Raw genomic sequence first — 26,724 nt, forward strand, 5'->3', positions numbered from 1 at the left:
CATGGCAGGGGAAGGATACTGTCAAATCTCCATTCCCTCCCCACTCCAGGGGAAGAATACTGCAAAATCCCCATTTCCTCCCAATCATCTGGGACTCAGGAGGCAGAGAATAGATGGAGGCGGGACCAGTCCGAGGTGGTATTTACCGGTTCTCCGAACTACTCAAAATTTCCGCTACTGGTTCTCCAGAACTGGTCTGAACCTGCTGAAACCCATTTCTGCACAGAATGATGCTGTCCTTACAGTTTTAGTACCAGTCATGTTAGGGAAAATGATTGGGGGATTCCCCAGACTGAATTCTCCCTTCCACCAAACATTACAGGTTCTCAGGAAAAACATTCCTGAAGAATTTTCCTTTATAAAAGAAAGGCCAGGCTTGAGGGAATGGAGAGTCGGTGAGTTTTAACCAATGGCTACATCAGTGAATTTAGTCATTTATCAATTCTTGCTCTAGGTTATATGTATGGAATAACATTGTTGTGAAATAGAATTCTGCAACAGTTCTGTTCTAAAGCAGTGGTATTCTGAAGCAACTCCATATTCAAGTCAAAAAAGAGACCAAAATAGAAGACTGCCGAAAAGATGGCTGCAGAGTATAGTGGGAAAACTCCCTCCTAAATTAGTCTTCTATCCTCCTAATTGTCAGAAATTGTTTGGGTATCTTGATTAAGTTGCTCCTTTTGAGGTATAGGGTGAAAATAGGGACAGGGAGCATGTGAACTTTTAAAAAATAGTAACTGTTGCTGAAAATTTGCAAGAGACTTGCAAATCGGAATAGTTAAATCTTACTGTCTCCATAGTGGGTTGAAGATAAGACAAAAGTAACGATATAAGGACATGTCCTTTAAAAAATATTTAGTGAGGCATTTTCTTACTTCCATAACAAAAGCTGAAGATTCTTTTATGGAAGCAAGCAGCAGGGCATTTTAAAAGATGTTATATCCTAATTCAGACTTTACTCTGAAATTCTCAATGGCTTTTTATGTAAATTAAATTGCTTTCAGCCAAATTTGCTGAAGGATCAGTCTGAATTATTCAACAGAATCAAAAAGGCTGCTAATACAGCACATTAAAACAGCAATACTATCATACAGAAAAACCTACATATACCAGGAAATGGGCCACCACTTTTCATATTGCATACCCATAACATGAAAGCATTTTCACAACTCATATTGGCCTCACATACCAATAGTCTAAGGATTAATGGATGGATATATGAAATTAGCACGCTAATCCTTTTCAGATATTTTGGATTCCAACTCCCATTAACCCAGGCCAATAGATCTAATAGCAAGATATTTTAGGAGTTGTGTTACCAAACATTTGACTGAAGTTAACAGTGGGCAACTTTAGCTTTCTCTGGTTTCCCTTGTCAATTCTCCTGATACCATCTTTATTCTGCTGAGGTTGGTTTATTCCTGTTGTTGAAGAGCATGGAGTAATATTGCAGAGAAAGACAGCATCGCTCCAAGGAAGGCAGAGAACATTGGTGCTTCAGGCAGAGCGAGAAATGAAAAACACGGCCCTACCATAAACTCATGCAAAAACAAATGGAACAGCATGGAAAGCTTGCAAGTACAAGCCACTGTGTGACAGTCGATGAGCTTCGGTAAATTCCACTGAAATCAGATAGATTTGTTTACAAAATAGTGAGTTTATCACCAGAGGCAAAATGTCACAGAATATAAATCAATTCACCTCTATAGTATTCTCATCTGCTGAGAACAGTAGGTGAGATTTTTAAAAGGCTGTATAGGAAAATGGTGTTCTACCTGCACTTCTGGTCTTAAGGATTGGTGTAATCCATCCCAGATTTGCTAGGGTCCATGTCAGGATGAGATCAAATTACAACCTTTGTTCCATCTTATATAGTCATTTCCCTTTTTTGTCAAACCAGAAAGACAACCATTCTCTTTTTCTTTCTCATGATACAAATATGACAAAATAAATACTAACCATGAATGCCCTCTTTAAGTTGACCACATCAAAGTTTTGCCTGTCTATTTTACAATCACCCAAACAATTTTGCAAGCAACATAGTCAAGCATTTCAAAGGAACAGATTCAACCTTTTTGCAAAGCCAAAAATTCCCCACTCCCTACCCCTTCTGATCATCCCTCAGAAAGAATCAAGCAAGATCAGCTCCTGAATAGCAATACTGTCATACCTCTGACAAACAGAAATGCAGTATATTCATGCACTCCGCCTCTGGAAATTATGCGCAGGGTGTACAAGCCTTCGTCGTCTTTGTGCAAATGAGAGAAAGACAGTGCTGCTTGTCCTTCACCAAAGTAGGGTTTTGTCCACTTGGATTCTTTGATTAGCACATCTGGAAGACAGGTTGCACTTCAGTACATGTTAATAAGATAGCAACGATAAAAATGTATTCTGAACTAGAATCTCCAAATCAGCCATTTTAGAGTAAGTATATTGGGAATACGCTATCATGTTTCAGATGGTTGCTATTTCTCATAACATATGTAGCTGTAGGCTAGTTTTGTAATGTTTGGTGTAGTCCTCAGATACTGAAGGATCCACTAATCTGTATCAAAGTTACCTAATCTAATTAACTTTACAATTTGTGTATTGGGGGGACTCTATTGAAGCCATGTCACAAAAATTTTGTCAAGCACCTGTTTCAGCCAACATTACAACCTTCCAAACTTTATTGATTAACAGAGATGGGATAAATCACTTGTTTTTTTTCTCACTAAAGTCAACAGGATTTAAATATGTTTGGTTTGGTTTCAACTATAGTCAGAATCAAGAGTTATTTCTTTACATGATTTTGATCCTTTCCAATAAAATTCGCTAACTGCAATATATATTACATTAAAACTGGAAAGAGGCAAAAGAAATGACTTAAAGCTAGTGTTAGGTCTTTTGTGGAGGTAGTGGTTTTGAACCTCTGACAACTCTGCTTAGACACCCTTTAATCAATGAGCCTTAACTTTTAGGTTCTGAGCTCTGCAGACATACTCCAGTCATACTGAACGAAATATGCAGAACTGTTTAAGAAACATAAAAACCCCATTTGGTTAAGCGACAATTATTGTATTTGGGATGCAGGGCTCACGGAAAGTTGTCACAAATTTCAACAATCCTTGGAAAATTCAGTCATGTAAAGGAAGCTCTGCAAAACACATTAATAATTAAGGTTCTTACCATCTCTGTACCATTCAACCCGAGGATGGAGACGCTTCAGCTCTGGCGTGACCAAGATGTTACACCTTAAAGTAAGTGTTTCCCCCTCTGTCCCAAAGGTGACCCCAAACCTCTCCAAAAACTGAACTTCAAAATGTGTGAAACAGATTTCATCTGGCAGTGGCACTGGAGGCAAACAAGAATGAGGTTAATTGAAAAGACAATTGTTGAGATGAACCCTAGAAATTATTTAATATTCATCAATATGCCTTGATATGTTTAGGTGTCTTTGAACTGAAACAATTTATTTATTTTTATTTTATTTATTTTATTAAATTTTTATACCGCCCTTCTCCAAAGGACTCAGGGCGGTGTACAGCCGGAATAAAATACAGAATATATACAATTAAAAGAAATTAAAATAAACTATTACTAAACGGCCGGTAATTTAAAAGATTTAAAAATTTAAAATATTACTAAAACCCCAATTTAAAATCCACTATTTATGCCAGTCCTGCTTGAGTGAATAAATATGTTTTTAGCTCACGACGAAAGGTCCGAAGATCAGGCACTTGACATAAGCCAGGGGGGAGTTCGTTCCAGAGGGTCGGTGCTCCCACAGAGAAGGCCCTACTCCTGGGGGCCGCCAGCCGACATTGTTTGGCGAACGGCACCCTGAGAAGGCCCTCTCTGTGAGAGCGTACGGGTCGATGGGAGGCATAAGGTAACAGCAGGCGGTCTCGTAAGTACCCGGGTCCTAAGCCATGGAGCGCTTTAAAGGTGGTAACCAGGATCTTGAAGCGCACCCGAAAGACTACAGGAAGCCAGTGCAGACTACGGAGCGGTGGTGTTACATGGGAGCCATGAGCGGCTCCCATTACCACTCGCGCAGCTGCGTTCTGGACTAACTGCAGCCTCCGGGTGCACCTCAAGGGCAGCCCCATGTAGAGAGCATTGCAATAATCCAGCCGAGACGTAACCAGAGCGTGAGTGACTGTGCATAAGGCATCCCGGTCAAGGAAGGGACGCAACTGGCAAACCAAGCGAACTTGGTAAAAGGCCCTCCTGGTGACGGCCGCCAGATGTTCATCAAAGGACAGCCGACCATCCAGGAGGACGCCCAAGTTGCAAAACAACTCCTTTGGGGCCACTAACTCGCCCTCAACAGTCAGCTGCAGGAGCAGCTGACTGTACCGGGGTGCCGGCATCCACAGCCACTCCGTCTTGGAGGGATTGAGCTTGAGTCTGTTTCTCCCTATCCAGACCCGTACGGCTTCCAGGCACTGGGACAGCACTTCGACCGCTTCGTTGGGGTGGTCCGGGGTGGAAAAGTACAGCTGAGTATCATCAGCATACAATTGATAACTCACCTCGAAACCACTGATGACCTCACCCAGCGGCTTCATATAGATGTTGAACAGGGTAGGCGAGAGAATCGACCCCTGAGGTACCCCACAAGTGAGGCCCCTCGAGGATGACCTCTGCCCCCCTGTCAACACCATCTGCGACCGGTCAGAGAGATAGGAGGAGAACCACCGATAAACGGTGCCTCCCACTCCCAATCCCTCCAACCGGCGCAGCAGGATACCATGGTCGATGGTATCAAAAGCCGCTGAGAGATCTAATAGGACCAAGGCAGAGGAACAGCCCCTGTCCCTGGCCCTCCAGAGGTCATCCACCAACGCGACCAAAGCCGTCTCCGTGCTGTAACCGGGTCGGAAGCCGGACTGGAACGGGTCTAGATAGACAGCTTCCTCCAGGTGCCGGGGAAGCTGCCACGCAACCACACTCTCTACAACCTTCGCTAAAAAGCAAAGATTGGAGACTGGACGATAATTTCCCAAAATAGCTGGGTCCAGGGAAGGCTTCTTCAGGAGAGGTCTCACCACCGCCTCCTTCAAGGCGGCGGGGAAAACCCCTTCAACCAAAGAAGCATTTATAATCCCCTGGAGCCAGCCTCGTGTCACTTCCTGAGCAGCCAGTACTAACCAGGAAGGACACGGGTCCAGTAAACACATAGTTGCATGCAACCTCCCCAGCAACCTGTCCACGTCCTCGAGAGCCACAGAATCAAATGAGAGTCAAGATTAATGAATTGGCTATAAAGCTGAAAATAGACTTCCTCCGTCTCCTTATTTCCCTTTCAAAGCCAATTCAAAAGAGCAAAAGCAACCACAAACACATGGGGCTTGCCAGATTCCTCCTAGCAGACCACTCATTCTCTCAAGCCTTCAACAACCAGATGGCATGAGCTTGGTACGACTGTAGCTGGATTGCAAACATCCATATTACACTTAGAGGGCAGCAAGTAATTGGGACTATTTAAATACTGCTCCTGCTGTGTTTTTAGATCATCTGGGTTTTTGCAGCCTCCTATGGTTACTCAAAATGAAGTCCCCAAAGGACCTGTAGCAGAAATGTGGTGCAGAAAAAGGAGCATGTTGCAGAAACAGCTGATGCTGCTAGGACAATCTCCTCCTCTGCTGATAGTCCACTGACACTTCACTGCTGCAGAGTATAACTTGGAAGCAGAGCGCTCAAAGGGCTTAGCTTAGTGGTTTCTCTGGGAATTGTGCCGACCACTCTCTCCCTCTTTTTATAAAGTACGGAAAAAAGGAAAATGAGTGTACACATCTGAGCTGCAAAAATTGGATGACCGTTAGATGGCAGCAAAGAGATAAAGAAAACTGAAAATTATTAATATTGGATTCATCAGGAAGTTGGATGGGCATCAGAGTCAAAACAAACGAATAGATGCTTCAAATTGTATTATTTCTGGAAGAATCGAATTAAACCCTAGTCGGATTTTGTGATAGTTTTTTTTTCTTTTTTCTTTTGTGTGTGTATGTGTGATATAGATTGTTTCCATTTCTCTACATAGATTAAGAACTTGGGTTTTATGTCAGCCTTATACCATATATGCATGAAGACATTCTCGTCCCTTTAAATTTCTTGTGATCTATACTATTAATTGGACATTCTCTGCCTAATCATTTTCTTTCACGTTATTACAAGTTATTTATATTAGACTGATGTGTGATCTACCAGAAACATTTCTTTTTGCAAATTTTATTTTGATCAACTTCTTGTTTTTCTATCGTCTGAATAGCTTTGTAATTATTCTTGTTCACTACTAGAATTGTGTATTTGGGGCAGTTAACGTTGTTTTGAAATTTTGCTTCTTCTTTTTTAAACAATAACACTTGTGAGATTGATTATCTCCAAAGGAAGGGTTATGTACACAGAGACCTCTAAGTTACAAAGCCAGGAGATTGAATTACAGGAATTATTTTCATTTATTCATTTATTGCCAGAAAACCAGCAGTAGGTATGAGAGCCTTAATTCCAGGGTTAGCAGAGAGACAGCCCTGGAAAACTGGTGATGGCAGCAGGAATTACCAAGACACAACATTATTATCATAACGCTCATGGACACCTAGATAGCTGATGTAACTACATAGTTCAGTGATGGCTAACCTTTTTGCCATCGCGTGCCAGGAGGGGGAGATGGGGGGGTCATGTGCATGCGTGCCCACAGCCATAATTCTATGTGCCCCACCCCCACGCATCTGTGCGCAACCCCTGCTCCCCCCATCCCCGCTCCTGGCAGGCAATGTCCCCGTAGGCTCATTTTTCTTTCTCACTTGGCTCCAGAGCCTCTCTAATCTGGGGAGGGTGAAAACAGCCTTCCCCGGAGGCCCTCTGGAGGTCAGAAACAGCCCGTTTCCCAACTTATGGTTGGACAGGAAGTGACTTTTTTTGCTGCCCCCAGCCTCCAGGGACTCCTAGAGAAGCTCTGGAGGCTGGAGACAGCATAAAAGTCACTTCCTATCTAACCGGAAGTTGGCAAACAGGCCGTTTCTGGCCTCCAGAGGGCCTCCAGGGGAAGTGGGGAAGGCTGTTTTCGCCCTCCCCAGACTCATAGAGAGGCTCTGGAGCCAGATGAGAGACAAAAACGGGCCTTCCCCACCATCCCATAGGCCCTCCAGAGGCAGGAAACAGCCTGTTTCTCTACTTCTGGTGGGCCCAGAAGACCCAAAAATCAGGTGGGCAGCATGCTCATGCATGCCAGAGCTGAGCTGGCGTGCTATTGATATGGGCACGTGTGCCATAGGTTCACCATCCATAGTTCAGTAATTCCAGCCTTCTACCCTATACACTTGACCAAGTTCTGCTACATTGTGAGAAAGATGGGATGAAGTTAATATTTAAAAAACAGCTCTCATTTTTTAAAATTCTCTTTCTCTCAAGATTTTTGAAAGGAGATTTTTATTCTGTGCCTGAGCTGGAATGATAGTCATTTTTATTTTTATTATGATTATTGCTTGTTCTCTATTTCCAGCCTTTCGATTCAGTAGGCTATATAGGTTAGCATTAGGAGAGTCAAGCTTTTCTATAAGCTCCTGGAAAATATCTTTACCCGTCTAGTCTAAAGAGATTTCTGTGTTCCCTCTGCAGACTATGTCAGATATGTTTGGAATTTCAAAGGGACATGCACAAAGCCTGGCTTAAAAGATGTTACCTAGTTGGGTAGTAAAACATCTGCAAGAAAACAACCAAGCACAGAGAGCACCAATGACCCCCACAGCCAGGGTTAGAACAATAAACTCAGGAAACCAAAAAAGTTACATGTGCCTAATATGTGCCATTTTAAAGAGTATTGGTGTGTAAAAATGCCATCTCTCTTTTTCAAGTTTGAAGCCAGAGATTAAAATGCATTAAATATGTGTATTTCCTTTTGAAGTAGTATCACAATAGCTACAAATAAATATTAGAAACTCTAGACTCTCTTTTTCTCTACATGGGTGGATGAATGGATGAGAGGGGGCAGGAGAGAGAGAGAGAGAGAGAGAGAGAGTGAGTGATGGATAGGTAAATTCTTAAAACAATATGTTTGCTTTTTAATTAAATGTAAGACTTGCTTTTAACTGTCTAAAAATAAGTGGTTTGGGGGTTGGAATTTCACAAGACCCTCTTTCAGAAGTGGGAAAAAGTCAAGTGGATAAGACGTTCTTGCTCTTAATCCTTATAAATATTATTTAGAAAGACCCTCTATCAAGGCCTCTTGGATAAAGAGCCTCTATCCATCTTAAACTCAAAGCAGAGTGCAAGTTAACAACAGGTCAAGTGCTTCTGAGCCACTGGTTTGAGTTTCTAGGTCAAGGTTAGTCAACCTTTTTATACCTACCGCCCACTTTTGTTTCTCTGATAGTAGTAAAATTTTCTAACCGCCCACCGGTTCCACAGTAATCTGCCGTTTATCGTCATCTGCGCATGTCTCTCGCGCATCGTGGATTGGGTTTGGGGGTGGGCACTGGCTACCAGCCCTGCTTGTCTGTTACAGCTGGGTGATGTGGGGGGAGATGCGCGAGCTATTCTGGGATGAGACTCTTGTTTGCGGTCGCACTATAGTGCCATTTAGTTTCACTTACGTAACGCGAACTAAAGTTATGCACGGGCGATACAAATGGTATATTTTCAGAAATTTAAATTGTCACGGGAAATTTTATAAAAACCTAATGAAAATGTTTTTAAATAATGCTATGAAAATTTTTTTAAAAGTCAATTAAATTTTAAAAAAAGGAAAGTGCTTCAGTATCGGACAAAACCCCTACCGCCCACCATGAAAGCTGGAACGCCCACTAGTGGGCGGTAGGGACCAGGTTGACTGTTCTAGGTTAAAACCAACATCTTGAATTGAGCCTAATATTGTAGTAAACTTTTCTGGCCATCTTTTATTAAGATTCTAAGGGGAGGAGCATCTTTGAGGTTTATGACAGATCTAGAATTGCTTTGAAGCACTTACAGCGATAGGGAAATATTCCAACAGGGTATGGTTCTTCATCCCCTCTGTATCCTAGAGGAAAGAGACAACATTGTGAAGCAAGTCATTCAAGTATCCCCCACGTTTGTATCTATTTCACATCATTATGTGGCTTTACTCACTTCTCACAATCACAGCAGCATTGGTTGAGACTTGTCCATGTACATTTGTTGCCACTGCAGTGTAGGTAGCAGTGTCATCATAGTGAGCCCTAAACAGCAAAAAGAACAAATGATGGATCACATCAAAGAAAATACCATATTTTTCGGACTATAAGATGCACTGGTGTATAAGACGCACCAAGATTTCGAAGAGGTAAGCAAGGGGGAAAAAAAAGATTTTGCCCTCCCCAGCCCACAGAAGCACTCTGCAGGCCTCCCAAAGCCTCTGCATGCCCTGTTTTTGTGAAAAACAGGTCAGTTTTTTGCAAAAACGGGACATGCACGGTGGGGCTTTGGGCAGCCAAAAATGGCTGTATTTGATGTATAAGACACACCAACATTTTCACCCTCTTTTAGTGGGTAAAAAGTGTGTCTAATACTCCAAAAAGTACAGTTAACTGATATTTCCCTTCAAATGCGTATGTGTTGTGTGTGGGGGGGGGGGGGGTTAATCTAGGAGGCAACCAGGATTTTACCAGTACACAATCCCACTACAGACCCAACAGAGCCGATCTATCTTCTGCATGCAGGAGGGACAATTGTCAAGCTTCTAGAGAGACAATTTAATGTTTAGTGGCTGTGACTGTCTTGGTTTCTAACAGGTAGTTGCTTTCTTCTATATTTTATTACATTAGTTCCATAACTGAGATTCAATTTACAACAGAGCAGGCTTTCATCAAACCAAGGAAAAGGAAAACACTACACTTGCTGTATAATAGTAGAGAAATGTGGGCAATGTGAACTACATTTTCTTGTGTGTTTTTTTCTCTTTGTCAGAGTAAATGAGATCTATCTTCTCTCTTTCCTGTCATTTCCCCTGGTGCTTTCTGTTCAATAAAAGTAAGTCACAAATGACCAGTGCAATTGCTTCCATCACTCTCCCTTTTTTCCTTTGTCAGTCTCTCTCTCTGAAAATGAGAGGCCATGGGTTCAAGCCACCTTTGATCAGGACTGGCTCAGCTGTAGGTCAAGCTATTACTTTGCGGGCGGTGAGTTACTGTAGCTTCTGCCCCCACCCAGCAACTTAAAATAACCTTGCAAGTACAGATAAAAACACTTTTGATGAGAGTACAAGATGGCATCCAGAAATATCGGCACAGAAAGAGACTCTGCTCTTTGTTAAATTACTATCATGGGACAGCTAAGTCTCTTGAAGGTTTTTGACTTCCCAGACATATTAATAGCTGAATGAAGTTTTATTAGGAATCCTGTATTGACCCACTAGAATTCTATTCATAAAGGCAAGACCTTTTCATCCAGTGCCTGATATCAGAATCAAAATTGTCCACTGCAACAAATGGCTTGCTAAGAATAATAGAAAATATAGGTCCAAGCACTATCAAAAGCTGATAGGGACTCATATTAGAATTCTATTTTCAGTGGACCTCAAAGCACCTAATCTCCTCCTTCAAAAATGCTTTTTAAAACTCTTTGATTCTTCTACTGATATAAATGAGAATGGCTGCATCTGGGGTCATATTACTAAATTGTTTGCTGGGTAATAGACATTTTCATGTGGGTGTCTTTTTAAAGTTTCCACCCCTTGGATTGAAAGTTTAAGCATCAGATTTCCTCTCCAAAGTTCAAGTGGAGGGAGGACAGAACTTTTGAGAACATCCAGGAAAAAGAATGTAATGTTTCTTTCATACTTGACTGGGGATGTTACGCAAAATGGTTTGAAGGACAAAAAGTGACACGGAAAGTCTGTCACAGAGCTGGAGATTTTATGGTGCAGGCAAGGTTGTTTTCTACAAAAGAGAGAAGGCTTATCATAGCCCTATTTTAAATGACAACAAGGCAGTGAAAGAAGACAAAAAAAACTTGAGGAAAAACCTCATAGTCAGAGGATTTAGGCATTATGACACCACTCAGAAATGGCATATTCATTTCATTTTGGGAATTCATTTTTGTCTCGCTTTAGGTATATATAAGGACTACAGCTCCCCCTAGAGGTATATCTTTACTTGAGCACTGCAATGCATTGTATTAGAAGTCACAAAACCTCAGAAAAAATGTCTTACGTTACAAAAGTACTTGATACGATAGCTATTAAAAAAAAGCGTGAGGGATAAAGTTTGAATTAAAAGGATTTCTTTTTTTAAAAAAAAATCTTGTCAAGGAGATTCAACATAGCTAGGATTTAATCCATCTCTGAGCCTGGGGCTGCTTTATGTTAGATTTACTCCATTTGGAGTGAATTTTTCGACTTAATGTTACTGGAATGGTAGAAGGTAGAAGAGATTCTGGGGTTTATCAATAGGATAACAAAAAGCCTCATGTGGTTATGGTATCAATATTTCTAGAGTTCTGTTTACTGCCAGCTCCCTTCAGCCTAGACATGTTAAATTCATGCTTCAAGGTATTGGTTACCACCTTTAAAGCGCTCCATGGCTTAGGACCGGGCTATCTACGGGACCGCCTACTGCCGGCTTCTATCTCCCATCGTCCGGTACGCTCCCACAGAGAGGGACTCCTCAGGGTGCCGTCAGCCAAACAGTGTCGACTGGCGGCCCCCAGGGGGAGGGCCTTCTCTGTGGGAGCTCCGACCCTGTGGAAAGAAATTCCCCTCGGACTTCGACAATTACCTGACCTTAGGACCTTTCGCCGCAAACTTAAAACTTATTTATTTCATATGGCTGGACTAGCCTGATTTTTATTTTTATTGGATGGGTTTTTAAAATTGTGTTATTTTATAGGGGAGTATGTTTTTTAACATTTTGGGCATTTAAATTAGTTTTTTAAGGGTTGTTTTAAATTATTGTGTGTATTTATATTTTATCTGCCTGTTCACCGCCCTGAGTCCTTCGGGAGAAGGGCGGTATACAAATTAAAATATTATTATTATTATTATTATTATTATTAATTTCCAAATTTCCTTGAAGAAAAACGAATGGCCTTGATGATAAGCAGTTCTTGCAGTTATCACACCTGAAACAACTTGCAGGTAAAGGAGTAGCACAGTAAAGAAGATGTAGCAGAAAAGGAAGAATATGAAAAAGACCACAAAGATTTCAATTGTCCACACTGGACCAGAGAGGCTTCCAGAAATCTATTCCGTGGGCACTGTTGTTCTTACAGTGGGCTTCTGTCTTTTCTTGCTTCCAAGTGGAATTAATAGAACTGGAGTCAGGAGGGCATTTCTCATGGGAAAACAGCACAGGGCTTTTTTTTTTTTTTAATTTGAATTTATATCCCGCCCTTCTCCGAAGACTCAGGGCGGCTTACAATGTGTTAAGCAATAGTCTTCATCCATTTGTATATTATATACAAAGTCGACTTAATTGCCCCCAACAATCTGGGTCCTCATTTTACCTACCTTATAAAGGATGGAAGGCTGAGTCAACCTTGGGCCTGGTGGGACTTGAACTTGCAGTAATTGCAAGCAGCTGTGTTAATAACAGACTGTCTTAGTCCGTTGAGCCACCAGAGGCCCTCTAACATTAATTAGCCAGAGGCTTCTCTAACATTAATTCCCTAAATTATTAGTTGGGTCATCCTTTCACTCAGGCTGCTTGATTGTATTGCAGAAGAATCACAGCTCTGCATTATGGGGAGTCTGGCCTAGAGAGAAGTCTGAATGTTTACATTCATAAAAGCAAATTAGTAAGATAGAATATGCTGGAAGGAAGGGAGGGAGGGAGGAAGGAAGGAGGGAAGGAATTAAATCAGATTATTAATGTGAGAGAATAATTTAATTTCATGACAGAATAGAATTTAGTGAAAAAGTTTAAATATGCCCTTCTGTCATTCAGTAAATATAGTTACTATGAGGATCTGACTAGATGGTTCAATAAAATATACCTATAGGTATACTCCTTGGTGATTGTTAGGCTCCATGCCCACTTATTTTATTATGCACACACACACACACACACACACACACTTGTGCTAGAAAATGGTTTTGTCTTTTCCTTTTTCTGGCAGCTATCCAATTTCTAACCAGGCAACCTCTATAGTTGCAAATGCAACTGTTAGTGTATATTGCTTTGGCAAATATGTTCCATTCTGAAATGCAACCATATAATGAGATGCAGGATGAAATACATGAGCGTCTGAGATTTATAAACCAGAACAAAAAAAAATTGTACACATAGCACACCTTCTGTAGAAACAAGGAAGGATTACAGTAAGAGTTGGGAAGCCATTCCATCCTCTTGCTTACATTCAAGAAGGAAGTACATGAACATTTTTGAGGACACAAATAAGATCCCATATTTGAAAGGACAGAGAGAGAGAGAGAGAGAGAGAGAGAGAGAGGTGGGGGGAGGTAAGTAGATGATAAAGGTGATAGAAAATAAGGGGAAAGAGAGAGAGAGAGAGAGAGAATAAGTAGGTAGATAGGTGATTAGAGATAGATAGATGATAGATAGATAGATGAAAGGGGAGAGAGAAATAGAAAAGAGAGAGAGAGAGAAATAGAAAAGAGAGAGAGAGAGAGAGAAATAGAAAAGAGAGAGAGAGAGAGAGAGAGAGAGAGAGAGAGAGAGAGAGAGAGATAAGAGAAAGAGAGAGAGAGAGAAACCTGAGAGAGAGAGAAATAGAAAAGATAGATAGATAAATAGATAGATAGATAGATAGACAGACAGACAGACAGACAGACAGACAGACAGACAGATGAAAGGGGGGAGAGAGAAACCTGAGAGAGAGAGAGAGAAATAGAAAAGATAGATAGATAGATAGATAGATAGATAGATAGATAGATAGATAGATAGATAGATGAATGATAGATAGATAGATAGATAGATAGATAGATAGATAGATAGATAGATAGATAGATAGATAGACAGACAGACAGACAGACAGACAGACAAATGGGGGGAGAGAGAAATGTGAGAGAGAGAGAAAGAAATAGAAAAGAGAGAGAGAGAGAGAGAGATAAGAGAAAGAGAGAGATGAGAGATAGAGATATAGAAATAGATGATAGATAGAAGAAAGGGTGGGAGGGAGAGTGATACATAGAATCAGATTGACCAAAGTTTAAAAGCTTTAGACTTTGGGGCATATGTAAAAGTCCACTAAGACCTCCAATTGTGCAGATAAAAAGGTACCCAGTTGCCACTTTAAAATGATGGGACGATGCCATCGCTTTGGCTCCTAAAGAATGTTTCCACTGGAGCCAAGGAGCACTTGTATGTTCCTAGGAATGAATGTCACACTCACATCAGATGGAAAGGTTTTCTCAGCCTCAGCTTCAGAGACCCGGGAAGATGAGAGCCAAGAAACTGCTCAGCGGCTTTAAGTGGCTACATATCGGATGACTTGAAACTCAGCTCAGTGGCATGAACAGCTGAGAAGAATACTGAAATACGTAGAGAATCCTAACTGTTAGATATCCTGAAAATATCAGGCCTTTATTCAGATATTTAATAACTCTCTGTTATGTGTAGTGGGGGGAACAGGAGCATTCGGTGTAGCCCCCAAAACAAGTTTGCATTAAAGGAAAAGAGCCCCATGAAAGGAAAAGTCATTTGGCTATTAGCATTCAACTAAATCACATCCTCTGATTTGTAGCTGATTAGCTGATTTGGCAAGGGACCTTGATTTATAATAATTAATAAACAATGGCCAAAGAAGATGAAATGTTGCATTTAGGATCCACCTTTTTCTTCTGCGGGGCATTCGGAAGCAAAGTTGCTTGTGGCAAAGACCCAGGGATGAATGCCACTCCATTAAATGTGTAGGAAGCTGCAACTGGATTTGGGTATAATAATGAGCCAAAGGGAGGACCACTTACTTCAGAACCATAATGCACAGCTAGGGAGAGAGGGTCAAACCAGTGGTTAAATCAATTTTTTTTACTACCAGTTCTGTGGGCGTGGCTTGGTGGACGTGGTGTGGCTTGGTGAACGTGGCAGGGGAAGGATACTGCAAAATCCCCATTCCCTCCCCACTCAAGAGGAAGGATACCGCGAAATCCCCATTCCCTCCCCACTCCTGGGGGAAGGATATTGCAAAATCTCCATTCCACCCTACACTGGGACCAGCCAGAGGTGGTATTTGCCGGTGCTCCGAACTGCTCAAAATTTCCACTACCGGTTCTCCAGAATCTGTCAGAACCTGATGGATTTCACCCCTGGGTCAAACTCTTTTAAAACCACAAGCTCTTCAAAGTCTGTTCTCCTGGACTGTCTATTGTTCCTACGGAAAGGAAAGCACGCTCTCCTCTCCTTGGGTTTTCTGCTATGGGAAAGACAGGGAGATTTTCATCAGATTTGCACTGGAACAGGGAGAATTACAAATCTCAGAGTATGACACTTCCTTTTTTAAGATATATGTTTTTATTGTTTTTTAAATATATATTTCTATAATAAAAGGCAGAAGAAACTAAACACGGAAAGGGAAAGAGAAATAATGAAAGAGAGAATAGAAAGTGGAAGAGAAATCATGGCACTTTCCGATAAAAATCCCAGGTGAAAAATGAATGCCATTAACTAGCACAATCAAATACTTTGGCCACCTAACGAGAAGGAAGGACTCACTGGAGAAGAGCCTAATGCTGGGAATGATTGAGGGAAAAAGAAGAAGGGGACAACAGGGAATGAGATGGCTGGATGGAGTGACTGAAGCAGTTGGCATGAGCTTAAATGGACTCCAGGGAATGGTAGAGGACAGAAAGGCCTGGAGGAATGTTGTCCATGGGGTTGCGATGGACAACTTCGCAACTAACGCAACTAAGGGTCAGACACAACTTCGCAACTAACAACAACAAGCACATACACACATGTGGGCATTCGCAGGGATTCTTTTTAAAAAAAAAAAAAATAAAGCCCACAAAAGTGAATATAAATGTTTGGTTTAATGGATTGGGACATGGTGTATACCATGTGACTGTGTGTCGATGAAGTCTGCATTGTGAATTTTTAGACCTGTTTGCCCTCCCAGCGGCACCTCTCCTCATCCCCAAAGTTGCTAAAGAAGTGAAGGAAGAGTTCCCATCCGCTCCCTATGAGCCAAACAAAGACTTTTGTCTTTTTCCAATGCTTACCTGAGGAAAAATATACCATAGATCAAAGTTTCTCAACCTTGGCCACTTTAAATGTATGGACTGCAATGCTATACTGGCTGGAAAATTCTGGGAGTTGAAGTCCACACATCTTAAAGTGGCCAAGGCTGACTGGAAGTTGAGTCATGGCAACTGGAGAAGAAGGACTCACTGGAGAAGAGCCTAATGCTGGGAACGATTGAGGGCAAAAGAAGAAGGGGACGACAGAGGATGTCATTTCTTGTTGGTTTGAAATGTTTCACTGCTTTTCCAAGAAACTTCTTCAGTCTGAATAAATTGGTTAGGGGGACCCTATATATGTTCTCCGGGGCGATTTCATTTCTGGACAGGTTCATTAGGTGAGTAGGCAGAAAGTCATTAAGAGTCCTTTCTCCTCAGTGGGTCATTAAGTGCATCCTTCCTGGTGAACCTGTGATGTGATTTTGATCTTCCTGGGGACTGATGCAAAAGTAGCATTTAAATGGGGACATGTTGTATCTGAGCATACACCCCTGTTGACGGAAGGATTTTCCATTTTGGCATTAAAAAAACAACAACCCTTCACTCCTCTCTCAAACCATCAGATAGTCAAAAAGAAAAGATGGCCAGTTGCCATTACTCAACTTCCAGACAATTCTACCTGGATGACTGAGAATCTTCTTCAGCATATTGTCAAGGTTGAGGAAACTGTCCAGAGTGGATAGATCTGACCCAGCCAGGATCTCACTTGCTTATGGTGCCTTTTTCATCAGTGATAAACACTTGGGTGTAAGAGTTGGGTAATGGCCAGAAAGTTAACTTTTACAAAGAACCCAAACCACAATTTGCATTCAACTGTTGGCAGATCTCCCATACTCTGTAAGTGGCAATCTGTCCTGTGGATTTTGATGGAACTTATTTTTTGTAAAACAAGTATCAAAATCGCCTTAATAACTGCTCCATCACAGACACCTACCTGTTTATATCCAACACATGCACTCCATATTTGCTTTCAATGGTGTACTTCCCAGGTTCACTTGCAGGAGTAATCAATTCTTCATTTTTGTACCTGAGAAGCAAAACCAAAAACACAAAAATCAAAAGCTCTCAGTTTATGCTGAAAAGCAAATTGCAAGGTAATTCAGGCAAAATTGATGGCACTCTATAGTTTGAAAGGCACTTGCTGCCGGCTTCATTTTCGATGACCATCAACATAAATAGAAGTGGTATTAGAAAACTATTGCAGAAACAAGCAAGAATATCGAAATCACCCTGAGTTTTCGGGTAAAACTGAAAGATTTGGCATGTCTTGGGATTTTATCTATTAGATATATCCATATATCTATATCTCTATATCAATCTATCTCTATCTCTCTATCTCTATCTCTATCTCTATCTATCTATTTATCTATCTATCCATCTATCTATCTCTATCTCTATCTTTCTATCTATCTATATCTATATCTATCTTTCTCTATGTCTCTCTGTCTCTCTGTCTGTCTATCTATCTATCTATCTATCTATCTATCTATCTATCTATCTATCTATCTATCTGTCTCTCTTGTGGGATTTCATTGGCAGCTATGCAAAGGTTATACACAGAGGTCCCCTGAGGTTAGATTTGAGGTACCCTGAGATTACAATATGATTCTTGCTGTATACACCCATCATTTCAGTTGAACATCATTTTGACTGTTGAGTTTCAACGTTTTATATTTTCATAACCTAATGAAGAAGCGCTATTAAAATCATTTTGGGATTTAACGACTGATTGAAGAGTTATTCAGCTTTGCCCAGAAGGGCAAAAAGCACTCTGCCCCCTTGAACTTTTCTCAATGAGAAAAGTGTGCAACCGGTTTCAAGCTCTGAAGTCTCCAATCAATGCCTTCAAGGATAAAGTTGGAAGCTTCTGTGTCATTCATGTCAAGGCAACGGCATCCATCCAGAATGCCTTTGAGGATTATAAAGGGTTCTTAAACATAGCCAATATAAAAGTGACATTTAATAGCTGGGTTATTACATGGATAACACTTAGCACCATCTTGAGATTCCTGGAAAGAGTCAAAGGCTTACCATTGTACAACAGGGGTGGGAAATCCTTGGACTGTACAATAAAGCCTGACAGACATCCTCTCCCACACAGTATGAGATCTCAACCGCACTAAAAATTCCGGGGCTCGGCAGATATTTTCTTCAACCGCATACCTTTCCAAGGCCATTTTTTCCTCTACCTGTAAAGTAATTGTGGGAAGATCACTCAATAACTTGGAAAGGGCCCTTGAGTTCATGCGTTAAACTAAGTTATAATATTATAGCTTTTTTTTAAAAAAAATTAGAAAAATTTATAGCCCACATATTCATGTTTTTTTAATAATTCCCGAGGACATGACTCAAGTAAGATGTCTTATTTTATTAACCAAAATTAGTTCACTTAATTCAAACCACGACTAAATAAATAGTTAGAATGTTAATAAATGCATTTAAAATCTCCAAATTCTACAGACCTTTGGAGAGGAATATTCTCCAGAAAGAATCAAACAATGGTGTCAGTTAATCAGAGTTGTGAATGACAGATGCGACTTCAGGCCAACTTCAACTGTTGTCATAATGAGGTTGGCTTGTTTCATTTTGCCTTGACGTTATGCTAGCAACAATGTTTTATAAATTATGGAATACAGCAGGGGTCTCCAAACTTAGCAACTTTAAGACTCATGGACTTCTACTCCCAGAATTCCCCAGCCAGCCAGGCTGGGGAATTCTGGCAGTTGAAGTCCACAAGACTTAAAGTAGCCAAGTTTGAAGACCCTGGAATACAGTATAACATGGCAATCCATCCCTTCTGACTTATTCAACAAATCACAGTTCAAATAAATGATGGCTTAATGTGAGTTATGAACCCTGATGTTCAGCCTGTTCTGCTAGGAAAACAAGGAATTGATAGAAATTTTCTAATAATAGAAAAGAAATGAAAATAAGGTACCATCCTCTGTATGGCAACTTTATCCAATTGTTCTCTAGCAAGGAGTCGGGCTATGCGAAGCTCATCCTCTAAAGCAGCCAAACTTTTGACATATCGGATCCTTCTCTGTTCACTCCAGTGCAGAGATTTTTGCTCCTGACTCCTGCAAGATCAGAGGGGAAAGTGATTAGGTTTCACCTAGTATCGAAGTTACCAAAATACTGCAGCAGCTCAGTATTAAGTTGGAAAAACTGCATTCTGGTGTAGTGGCGAGGGTGCTGGCCTAGAAACCAGGGGACTGGGAGTTCTAGTCTCTCCTTAGCCATGAAAGCCAGTTGGGGGACCTTGGGCCAATCACTCTCTCTCTCTCTCTCTCTCTCTCTCAGCCCAACCCACTTCGCAGGTTTTTGTTGTTGTGGGGGGAAATAGGAAGAGAAAGGAGCATCAAGTAAGTTCACCGCCTTCAATTATTTACAAAAATAATAAAGGCAGGATCAAAATCTAATAAATAAATAAACTCTATAGAAGTGACTGAAAACTTTGCAAGCTCTCTTTAATTACAGGTAAGTTGTACCTTTCCTCTAAGATGCATCCATGTACATCCCATTTGATCCTCACAAAAATCCCTTGCGGGTTGGTAATACTGTGATCAAGATCGTACGGTAAACAATGAAACATCCAATGAGGACATAGTATTGTCCAGATTTAATCTAATGCTGTAACTGCATCAGACTCTTTGGTGGAGAATCCACTTTCACAGGGAAGGAATTCATCAAAAAGCTGGAAAGTCCCTAGATCAGGGGTGTCCAAACTTGGCAACTTTAAGACTTGTGGACTTCAACTCCCAGAATTCCTCAGTGAGCAAAGCTGGGAGGAATTCTGGGAGTTGAAGTCCACAAATCTTAAAGTTGCCAAGTTTGGACACCCCTGCCCTAAATGCTTTGCGTTGTCTTTACAGAGAGGTTTACACAAAACAACTTTCCAGGCAACAACAACTCCTGTCTCCCACTCTATCATCTTTCTTGACACCGAAAAACCTATGTTAGCCAGCCTTCCTCTGCTTTACATACTGTAACAACAAATATACAGCAAAGACATAAGAATTAGTATTACCATACAATAGACTAGGGCAAATTTTAGACTAAATGGATTGGGATAACATCGTCTACAATAAGCATATTTCCAGTGGAATAAAGTACAGATCCAGCATTTCTTTGGTGATTCTGGGAGCCTGTTTGGGATAGGGATTAAATATATTTAAGGGGAGAAGAGGGTACATCTATTTTATCCATGAAGCTTTCTAACATCCTTCCAAAGCTGATTACCTCAATAATGTCATTATGTCACTGGCTGCATCATGACATCACTGATTATGGGAGGAAGGGAAGGGAAGGGAAGGGAAGGGAAGGAAGGAAGGAAGGAAGGAAGGAAGGAAGGAAGGAAGGAAGGAAGGAAGGAAGGAAGGAAGGAAGGAAGGAAGGAAGGAAGGAAAATGAAAGTGAGAGGGAGGGAGGGAGGGAGGAAGGAAGGAAGGAAGGAAAATGAAAGTGAGAGGGAGGGAGGGAGGGAGGAAGGAAGGAAAAAGAAAGTGGGAGGGAGGGAGGGAGAGAGGGAAGGAGGGGATCTTGGTCTATCTCTAAATAAGTTAAACCAATAAGAAGAACATTTAGACACCTACATAAATAACTTGGAATTGCTTCAAGCACTGGAGGGGTATTTTCAGTACTAAAAATACCATTTCAGATTTCTCAAATAGCAAGACACGATTCAGATATCTGGAAAAATAGCCCAGCCTATCCAACTCATTTCTAAGCCATACCCTGTGTGCATGTGTGCCTAACCATCTCTATAATAAATATGAATTTAAATGAGCAAAAGGCTGACAGGAAGAGGAAAATATTTTCAACATTGCCACCTTTTCTACTGCGCACTTATTTATGCAGCATATTTGAAGAGCTGATGCTACCATAGAGTCATGGCAGAGCTGCTATAAAAGATCGATGACAGACGTGCTAATATGATTTGTCGAAGTGAGGTGAGGTGGCCAGATAAGTGACTCACACAGACACACAGACACACACACACACACACCGCACTTTCTCCTCTGGGGTATTCCTAATGTGAATGCCAGCTCCCTTTTTTCCAAGGGACTACATACTAGTGGTACCGGCTGAGGCAGTATGAGAACTAAACAGGGAAGTCTTCCCTGCCATAGGAGCCATTTTGCCTCATGTGGAATCCCAGCCGATTTTTGTACATTCTGGACCCAGTTCCTCCTGGTAGACCAAATCACTAACTATGGATTGGTCATTTGAAGAACCAAGGTCAGCATTTGTCTTCCTTGCAGAGGTAAGACTGCCAAGAGGAAACATGAGGATCCTCAACTGAACTGCAGAGGAACGGGATGAAGATATATCGCCATAACTTTACTTTTCATAACACAGTTGGGAGCAGGTCACTGATATATTTGCTGTACGGAATGTCAGTGGGCACACAGCCATTCACTACAAATAGGAGTAGAGTTGCCCAGAGGACATCTCCTGGCTTCAACCGAGAGGTCACCTTAAACCTCCCCAATGATTAAGAGACAATTATACTCAAGGTAAGTTGTTCAACCTTTCAACATTTAACTAGAACTTTGCATGTTTGTTTTAAACCGAAAAGCTGATTTGTGTTTAACCCAATTTTAAAATCTATTTCTAGCATGGGAACATATGAGGTTATGTATGAGGTTTAGGAGACACCCAATGCTTTGCTATTCTTGATCTAATAAATTAATGAAGAACTTGCTATGCTGCAAGAGTACGTATGCTGACAGCTCTTGCCAGCCAATCCACCCAGAGCTCTGAGGATTTGAAAATTATCAAGATAATTAATTTTCTTTCTTTTCTGAAGGCCTTTGGGAGCAAGAGCAAGAGGGCCCTAAGCAGTTTTTATAACAACATTGCAAGTGACATCCAGGGTTATTCCTGAGACTCCATGTCTGTGAAACTATGGAGATACAGTAAGCATCACTCCCCATGACAGTTAGAAGAAATTAAAAAATTGCTGTCTAAGATCCAGCTGAGCATTCCAACTCGACATGTAAACATGACCTTTGCTATTTCAGCAACTCTTGACAATAAAAATCTGTATTCTTTCATTTTCCAGATGCCCTTCCCTTTGGCTTTCTCCTTTATATGGACCAATGATTACTCCTCTTCTTTTTCACCCACCCTTGCTAGATCTAAGCATTTCAATCAAGGGCACTTTCTTCACAGCCTAAAGTCGCTTACCCAATCAGTAGACGAATGTTTGGTCCTGGATACCTTTATGGTTATAGCTAATGAAAGTTTTACCTTTCCTGGTATTCCTTTGAGGCCTCTTCAGACGTCGTATGGAGTTTTCGGGCACAAAGTACGCATGTTGTTCTGCCTAGACTGGATGATGTTTGGTAGGCCTGTCTAGAAGCAGCCCTTCAAAATGCAAAATAATACTTCTAGCAGCAGTGATCATAATAACAAAGGCAGCAACACATTGAACAAGTTTAAGCTTTCTGTAACTTTTGGGGCAAATGAAAAACTGACGGTTGACAAAGTTGTATACATCACCTATTCTTACATTTCACATCTGCCTTTGCCTACTTTTTAAATAGGAGAAGATAATCTAAAAGGATCAGTGGTGGGTTGCCCCCGGTTCAGACCGGTTCACAAGAACTGGTAGTAAAACCAGCGAAAGGTTCCACCCACTGACCCGGACATTTATTTATTTTTATTTATTTATTTATTTTTGTCACAACAATATACATAAGCATCACATAAAATGGTTATATAGTATATAAACATATATATGAGGAAATATGAGGAAGTATAAGCATATATGTATAAGAATAAAAAAACAATAGGACAGGAACGGTAGGCACATTTGTGCTCTTATGCATGCCCCTTATAGGCCTCTTAAGAATGGGGTGAGGTCAACAGTAGACAGTTTTTGGTTAAAGCTTTTAGGATTATGAGACATCATCAGGAAGCTTCTGCGGACATCATCAGAAGCGCCCACGAGCAAAGCAAGTGCGTGTGTGCGGCCCCATTGCGAACCAGTAGTAAAGGTAAGTAGAACCTACCCCTGAATAGGATGTTTTATTCTGATCCTAATCTAGACCATTGCTGTTTCAGTTTAGATGGTAGATCCTAGATCACATAGAGCAGAGAGATACAAAATGAAGTCTTGCATCCTTCAAAGGTCTTAGATATGATTCTTACATATCTGCAAAAGTGTTACCAAGTTTACTCCGATAACAAGAGGATCCTAATTGCGCAATTTCAATCATATTAACTGCATTTAGTTTTAATTAAATTTTAAAGTAAATTGCATTTTAGTTTGGCCCTAGCACCAGCCACTATTTCGGGGAGTGTAGTCTTTTGACCTACCACACAAAAGTCAAATTGGTACTGAAATTATTTCAAATAATAAATTTCAGCTTTGAGATGAAAGAGGAAGAGGAAGGAGGTCAGAAACGCTAAAATTCAAAATCTATAAAGGAATCTGAAACACTTCTCCCACTCTAGGCCTCATTTTGATTGAAATGATAAACCAACATCGCATCCCCAAGGGGATGTTCCTCTTTCCAAGCAAAACATTTCCAGATAGAATAATTCAGTTATCTCCCATAAGCTTTCTTCAAGGCACAATTCTGGATCTTGCATAAAATTCTCCATTTTGGAATTTGCCGTAGCCCAAGTGGTGCTTGCACAGAGATGGGGCCATGAGGGGCAAATCAGCTGAAACCCTGTGATCTCTTGAACCACCATCTAAAGCAGAGTAACTTGTGAAGGTTGACATTGGCAAAGCATATTTCTTTCTTTTGTTGGAGTTCATATCTCCCAGAAGACTTATCTCAAATGCCTCAGAATTTCTGAATCCAGCGAATATTTCAGGCTGAGTAATTAGCACAAGCAGTCAAGGGAATATGGTGAGGATATACTGTACTTCTATTTCCCTGCTGAGAGGAACTAGGGTCCCATCAGAGAATCAAATGGGAACAAAATACAGTGATGTCTTGCTACTCAACTGCTTTGCAACTCATCAAATTTGATGCTCAATGCATTTTGATGTAAAAATTTTGTACCAGTACTCATCGTTTGTTGCACAAGCTAGAAGTTGTTGGTATTGGCTGCCTTGTGACTCACTACATTATACCTTATGGAAAAAAATTGTTTGGCATTCAACATTTTTGGTATTCATCACACCTCCTGAAACAAATTAACAATAAGTACTGAGGTATGACTGAAATAGGAAAAATCATGAACATTCAGAATAATTTATCAATAAATTTATTATGCTAAAAATGATAAATTTAATATCTCTCACAGGTATGGTGAAAATGCCAAAGTTTGTGTTCTACAAAACAAAACATGTTTCATTTTCTCTATTCTATTTTCTAAAATAATTCCTTGTTATAGTAGAAGGAAGAAGCCAATAATCCCTTGCAAAATGATGGTCAGACTGCAAATAGGAGCTGATCCTTTTCAAAATATGGCTGCAGCACCACCTTCAAACTTTTTTTAAAAAAAATGTTGCATTGTTCTTATGACAGCTCTTCATCACCCTGAAATTTTTCGGCCCCAATACTAGCACATACATTTTCTAATGTCATCCTTCCATAATATGGCAAAACATAGAACAGGCTGCTACCTGATGTGGTGCATTCTTCTCGGGAGAAATCTTTAATGACAGAATTGATAGCTATTTCTCAGAGATATTGTAGTGGACTTTGTCCTACCTCTATGATTCTATTATTATTTTTTTGGCACAAGTGTATTGTAATCCTGACAACGCTATAAATTGTTGAGTAAATGTATGGACCCTACCCTGGACCTTCATTCAAATGAACTCTTAAAACCTGGAGTTAGGGTTAGAGTTAAGGTTAAGTTGGGTGGGAGGTCCTTGGTGAGAATGTTATGAATTGAGATAGTGTTGGTATTACTGTTTCTGAATGTGTGGCTATTTGTTTTTACTGTTGTTATTAACTTGTTTTCAAGATTGCATGCCACTCAGAGTCACAACAGAAAAAGGGTTATGATTAAACCTTACACACGTGGTTAGTAAATAAATCAATCGGAAACTTCCAAGACTAAGTTAGCCACAATTTTCAGTTGCACCCTGCTATATCTTTGGGATATCAATTTCAATGCTCCCAGGAAAGACATTGGAACAAGAAACTGATTGTAGATCCCTATGTAATAATACCATAGCTATTGTCATTATTCACTTTGATTAGTTTTATAAATCAAAAGGTATGCAGATGTGAATTGCTTTCATGTGGGAACAGTAGTGATGCTCCTTACCTCCTTGCTGAATATTCCTGGAGCATGTATCTAGTATCACGGTTGCGATAAGACAGGTCAAAATGCTTGTGCGATTTTTGGTAGAACGGTACTCTCTTAGACGACATGATGGAATCTGCCACTGTTCACGATTCCTGTAAATTAAAAACATTACATTTCAATCTGATCAAAGCTTTCTGGTCACTTCATTACATCCTTCAGACTGAAATGGACCATGTAAAAATATTCATGGTTGAATGCCAGTGGCTGCAGCAATTAAAATCACAAAATATGCCATCAAAATATATTGGATTAAACGTTTCATTTCATTTTTTAGGAGATGTGTATGTTAATTCTAAGAATGCTTATAAATCCATCAATCAAGCTGCTCTTTAACTGGCAGCATAATATTGATGTCTTATGTCCAATGCACTTCATTTCATCATTTTATCATGTAATATTTACCATCCTCAAAATCTGGCCTAGGAATTGATATCCACAGTCAACAATCAATCTTTACAAGTTTTGTGCTTTTGTCCACAATTAATTTCCACGTAGGAACTATATAACTTTTCCAAGATTATAGAACTGAAATCATTTTCATGGTTTCATAAGATTTGTTCCTTACAATTTTCGAAGCAGTGTGGTTTGCTGTATAGCTATTTTATTCTGATAGTCTTATTATGCTAATATTACCAGATACCACTCCATTATTTTCCTTGCAAAACATGGCCTCTACATCTTATAGTTCACTTAAAGAATTCCTCACTGTTTTATTTAGTTATATTCACCATACAATAACCGTCATATCTTTCTGTAGCCACTGTAAAAATGAATAGATGGATCATCAACATCGTTTTTCATCATCTTTATTTTACTGTTTGTTTTTTTTTAAATAGATTTGATGGGATAACTAAAATTCCTTTCATTCCTTTACTTATACCCATAAGCTTCAGAATCTTCAAAAGGTTTTTCGAGTGTGCCAATACACAGTCCTTAAATAAATACTTCTTTTGCTTTATTCTGCCAAGAAGTCCTATATCTAAAGTGCATCTACAACTCTTTCTCCTACTAGATGCAGGAATTAGTCACTCAAGGTAAACCGCTCCAAACTCGATTGCAGAAAATAGAACTTCAGCAACAGAGTGGTCAACGCCTGGAATGGTCTACCCAACTCTGTTGTTATATCCTCAAACCCACACAGCTTCAACCTTAAACTGCCTACTGTGGACCTCACCCCATTCCTAAGAGGTCCGTAAAGGGGGGGTGCATAAGCGCACCAGCATGCCTACTGTCCCTGTCTTACTGTCCCCATTTATCTCTATTTACTTCCTTTTTTCATGCTTATGTTCTTACTTATATTTCCT

General features: G+C 40.4%; 1 protein-coding gene across 1 annotated transcript in view; it reads right to left on the reverse strand.

Annotated features, from left to right (window-relative positions):
* The window catches only part of MYOM2 (myomesin 2), a 102,639-nt gene that overhangs the window by 66,491 nt on the left and 9,424 nt on the right, over window positions 1-26,724 (reverse strand). Inside the window, exons 2-10 of the mRNA XM_058177426.1 lie at window positions 25,379-25,512; window positions 22,391-22,507; window positions 19,074-19,215; window positions 18,167-18,324; window positions 17,070-17,162; window positions 9,094-9,182; window positions 8,954-9,004; window positions 3,169-3,333; window positions 2,171-2,332 (exon numbers count right to left, since the gene is read on the reverse strand). Of these exons, the coding sequence (XP_058033409.1) occupies window positions 2,171-2,332; window positions 3,169-3,333; window positions 8,954-9,004; window positions 9,094-9,182; window positions 17,070-17,162; window positions 18,167-18,324; window positions 19,074-19,215; window positions 22,391-22,507; window positions 25,379-25,485 (1,084 nt within the window). The 5' untranslated portion in view covers window positions 25,486-25,512. The remainder of the gene's footprint in view (window positions 1-2,170; window positions 2,333-3,168; window positions 3,334-8,953; window positions 9,005-9,093; window positions 9,183-17,069; window positions 17,163-18,166; window positions 18,325-19,073; window positions 19,216-22,390; window positions 22,508-25,378; window positions 25,513-26,724) is intronic.

This window comes from Ahaetulla prasina, chromosome 1, assembly GCF_028640845.1.
Source record: "Ahaetulla prasina isolate Xishuangbanna chromosome 1, ASM2864084v1, whole genome shotgun sequence".
NCBI lineage: Eukaryota > Metazoa > Chordata > Lepidosauria > Squamata > Colubridae > Ahaetulla > Ahaetulla prasina.